The sequence below is a fragment of the Alligator mississippiensis genome, chromosome 8 (assembly GCF_030867095.1).
Source record: "Alligator mississippiensis isolate rAllMis1 chromosome 8, rAllMis1, whole genome shotgun sequence".
NCBI lineage: Eukaryota > Metazoa > Chordata > Crocodylia > Alligatoridae > Alligator > Alligator mississippiensis.
In genome coordinates this window covers 27190941-27195915 of record NC_081831.1, presented here as the reverse complement: position 1 = coordinate 27195915, position 4975 = coordinate 27190941, and the positions used below count along the sequence as shown (strand labels likewise).

At 52.6% G+C, this 4975-nt stretch overlaps 1 protein-coding gene across 1 annotated transcript; it reads right to left on the bottom strand.

The window, feature by feature from the left end:
* Positions 1–2312: 2312 nt before the first annotated feature.
* On the bottom strand, positions 2313–3260 carry LOC102575759 (olfactory receptor 1L6). Its single transcript, XM_019481701.2, has one exon. The coding sequence runs from the start codon at positions 3258–3260 to the stop codon at positions 2313–2315; it is 948 nt and encodes a 315-aa protein (XP_019337246.2).
* Positions 3261–4975: the final 1715 nt, after the last annotated feature.

The window sequence follows — 4975 nt, the reverse complement described above, 5'->3', positions numbered from 1 at the left end:
GGAAGCCCATTAATTGGAATCCTTCCACCACCTCCCTGGGGTTACTCAGGCAGATGAATTCATTTGCTGCCAGCTCCTGCAGCAGCTGGCATACCCTTCTGATCTCCCTCTCAGCAGTGCATGGAGCCTTGCTGAACTCATTTGCAACATGATGCAGGCTTGTTGGAGTGGCCAGTTTCATCATGGCCATGGCAACATGTTTCTCTGGGCTGATGGGTTTCCACATGGCAGTTTTCTATTGCTTAATGTGCAGTGAAAGCATACTAACAATGTGTAAGAAAGTGTTTCTGTTCATTCTTAACGTCTCCAGCCACTGCTCATCATTCCAGGTCGACATAATTATTTGTTCTCACCTGTCTGAGCTGCTTTTGTGTGCCCATATCTTGCAATCCTTGCCTTTAATGTATGGCTGGCAAGCCAGTATAGTTTTATGAACTCATGATTTATCTTTTCAAAATGCGACAGCACCTTGTACAGTTCAATCAGGAGCCTGATCTTGGAGCGAGACATCCGAAGGTGTCTTTGCAGGAGTTTTACTACACACCCGCCCAGTTCCATAAACTCGATAATTTCCTCTTCTATAATCAGACTTCTGCCATGTGAATCTTCTATGGCCATCAAGATTAAACTCTTCTTTCTGCTTAGTCCATTAGGACTCATGGAAGTCATGGTCCAATTCTTCCTCTGTGCCCTGGTCCCTAAAGCCTGCAACAGTCGTATATTAGTATGAAAGCACTCTCATCATTTACATGTCAATACCAAACCAGGTCCTGTTGCAATTCCTTCCTGCCTCTTTCTGTGTTTGTTTGAACACAGTTGGCAAAATCACCATTCCTAAAAAATTTCCAATCCTTCATTACTTCTGGTAATTCATACTTGAGGTATGCCAAAAAAGTAGGCTATTCTTGTCTGTCTTTTCTGAAAATTGACTGTCTGCTTGTACTCATGATCAAACAATGCGCCCCCCCGGTGCGTGCAGACACTACATGTGGTTCACTACCAAGATTAACAACTACCTCACTGCACAATGAAGGATATTTAAAATTGCACTTGGGTCACTGCACTGGTCACCCAGCCAGGTCCCCACCTGCCAGGACCTTTGCCTCTGACACCAATGACAGTAGCAGACCATGGCACTGTCTCCTCATCTCTGCATAAACAAATCCACTCAGCACTGACCCTGCTCACCCCCACTGACACAGATAAGGCACAGACCAAGCTGAATTACCACCCTCCACCGCCCCACTCCCCCGGGGTGCTAGAGTAAGTGTGCACAGTGTTTTGGTGGGAAGCTGCCTTCCCTGCATGGTTTCCCTACCAACTCCCCTCCTTTCTGCACCCTGGATGCCTGACATTGGGCTGCCCCCAACCCTGCACACGCTGAAATGGTCTGCAAATTTAGGGATTCCACTTTGCCCAGCAGCCAACATTTTTTTACAATGTTTGAATTAGGGGCATCCTGGGACACCCCATCACTTCCCCAAGTCATGGGTGGTACATTTAAAGCACCATGAGGGGTGCAGCCTGCCAAGGCTTGTCAGCAAAACATCCTGTGATTCACTGCCTGCCTGTAGACTGGCAGACACCTGCCCTCAGGGCACAGACAGGGGTTCACTTCCAGAATTTAAAATGAACATGGAATATTCAACTTCTTCTATTCTTTGCAACCAAACCACTGAACCGAACCCCTCCCACCATGATCACCCTGTGGAAACTGCTCATGCAGGAGTTGGATTGCTTGTATATCTAATGCGAATGTTTTTCAATCATAGTCAATTCTAACACAGAGGTATTTTCTCACCTGCAGTTATTACGCACCATTTTTACCAATCACCAGCACAATAGTGTTTTGAATATGTTTGTAAATTCCAATGCCTAGACTCACAAAGAAGAAACCTGCTACAAATCTCTGGAGATTGCACAAATCACACCATTAGTATTGCTATGCAGTTTCCAGTAGGGAGCAGTAGAAGCATGGAGACATTGTGCTCTAATGGCTGCCAAGATGGCTTCTGTTTCACTTTGGCCCAGCAAGCAGGGATCAATAGAAGCATGGAGGCACAGTCTTCAAATGACTCCTAAGATGGCTGCCACTTCTGTCTGGCCCAACAAGTAGGGAGGAATAGGAGCATGGAGACGCTGTATTCTAATGGCTTCAAAGATGGCTGCCAGTTCTCCCTGGCCCAGCAAGCAGGGCAGAATAGAAGCATGGAGACACTGGGCTCTAATGGCAGCATGAAGTGCCTCAGAGTACCAGGATTTCCCAATGACCACAGAGTTCCTTCCATACCACCTCCACACTGGCAAGGTGTCTAGGCCCCATGGGTGGCCCGTACCTGGCCCAGGGCTCTCCGCAGGGTCCCCTTCATCTCATCATTCCTCAGAGTGTAGATGAAGGGGTTGAGCATGGGGGTCACCATGGTGTACATGATGGCAGCCAGCAAGTCCTTCTCAGCTGAGAAGCTGGCTGAGGGCTGGAAGTAGACCCAGATGATGGTGCCATAGAAGAGGCCCACCACTGTGAGGTGAGCCCCACATGTGGAAAAGGCCTTCCTTTTGCCAGCAGCTGATGGGACCTTGAGGACAGCAGCTGCTATGCGGGTGTAGGACAGGAGGATGAAGAGCAGGGCCCCATTAACCACCATGGCCCCCTCGGTGTGGACCACCAGCACATTGAGCCGGGCATTGGAGCAGGAGAGCTTGAGGAGAGGGAAGACATCACAGAAGAAGCAGGCTACATGACGGGTGGCACAGAAGGATAGGCGGGACATCAGCAGGGTGTGGAGGAGGCTATGAAGGTGGGCTACTAGCCATGAGGAAGTCACCAGTGCCCAGCAGAAGCGGGGGCTCATTATGATGGCATAGCGCAGTGGGTGGCATACAGCCATGTAGCGGTCCAGTGCCATGGCAGCTAGCAGAAAGCTGTCAGTGATGCCAAAGGCAATGAAGAAGTACATCTGGGCCAGGCAGCCAGCATAGGAGATGCCCCAGTCCCCTGTAAGTGTCCCAGCCAGCAGCTTGGGCACCACAGCACTGGTGAGGCCCAGGTCCACCAGTGAGAGGTGGTTGAGGAAGAAGTACATGGGGGCATGGAGTAGGTGGTTGTTCATGTGAATGGCTGCCAGGATGGTGGCATTGCCCAGGGCTGAAGCCAGGTACATGGCCAAGAAGAGGGCAAAGAGGGGGCCCTGCCGCTCTGGCCGGGATGAAACTCCGAGGAGAATGAAGCCAGAGGTAGTGCTGCTATTGGCTGGTTCCATCCGGGCTCCCATAGGGCCTGTTGGAAGGTGAAAGGAGATGTGGCAGAGAAAGGGGGATCATGGAAGGCCCAAACAACCAGCTCCGTCCATCTGGCCCCCATCTGCCCCACAAAACAACCAGCCTCATTCAACTGGCCCCCATTTTCTCCCATATGAACCCAGTCCCACTCACCTGACCTGCTCTCCAGACACCCAGCCTAACCAACCTGTCCCCATTTTCCCTCCCAGACACCCATCCCTGCCCACCTGATCCCATCTACCCTGCCAGGCACCTAGCCACACCCACCTTCCCCCCACACACCCAGCCTCACCCACATGTCTCCACTGTTCCCTCTTGGACACCCAGCCCAATTCACTTGCCACCAGAAAACCTGCCCCACCTACTTGCCCCCCTGAGGTACCCAGTCCCCCTCTGCACCCTCTCTGACCCCCCATATAAGTACCTCACCCACACTGCCGACCTGCCCTCCACCCTACCCCAGGCCCTGGTGTCCCCACTCCCACCCTGCCCTTCTCACAAGCACCACAAGAACTTGTGATCATGGAATAGACTGTGGGGGCGGTGTCATTGATTCACAGAAACAACAGGTGGAAAAGCCCTCAGGGGAGATGTCACCTCACTCAAACCCCTACTCATGGCTGGACCAGCCCTGTCTGACCCAGCCCAGCACAACCATATGTGTCCCACTTGCCCATAGACCAGTGGTTCTATGGCTAGAAGTGCACTGATACATTGGTCAGATGTTGGATTGGAACTGATATAAGAAAAATTGACAGTATCGGCAATCAGCTTTTTTTAGCTGATGTGGCTGATAATGTTGCCAATAAATGCCCCATATATGCATACAGCCCCAGCGCAATACACAGGTGGACAGCAGCACAGCCCAGCAGCATGGAAAGTAGCTGGGTCTGGCTGGTAAGTCTGTTGTGAGGGAAGGGATGGCAGATCAAGGCGCCAGCAGTGAGGGAAGTAGTGGGCCTGGGGCAGGGGCAGATGCTGTATAGCCGAGATGGGCCTGGGGCCAGGGGCAGCACCAGGCTTTTCCTATTGGGGGAACTGGACCAGGCTGTGCTCAGGGCATGCAGTGGGAGCGGAGGGATATTTTGGGGTGGCTCCAGCCCCCCTCCCCCCCTGTAACCCTCTTCCCGGCACTGCTGCTGCCCAACCTGAGTGCAGCCTGACCCAGCATCCTGCCAGGAAGAGCCTGGTATTAGCCCCAGCCCCAGCCTACATCAGCAGCCCACCCTCCCCTGTAGGCAGATCCAGGGGTACACACCCCCTGTGCCCTCCCACAGTGTGTGCAGTGGTGGGAACCCACACCCCTGCACCCCTGGGATGAGCCGCTTGCAGCTTCGCCTGGCACTCTGCCCCAGCTGTGCGGTGCCTGCCCCTGCCCCAGCCCCACTTGCTACCTCACAGTGGGGGCCTTGATCTGCCTCCCCCACACCCCTTTCCTCCCCCCTTGTCCCATCCCCCACAACAGACTTATCTGCTGGACGCTGCTTTTCAAACTGCCTGGCTGCATATCAGCTATCAGACTGGTATCGGCTAATATGGCTTGTTAAAAATTGGCGATTGGTATTGGCCCAAAAAATCTCTATTAGTGCACCCCTATCCAGGGTCCCTTCATTAGACTCCAGGGCCCTCTTCTTAGACTCCAGGCTCCCACTCTAAGCCCCATCATTAGACTTCAGGGTCTATTCAATAGACTGCC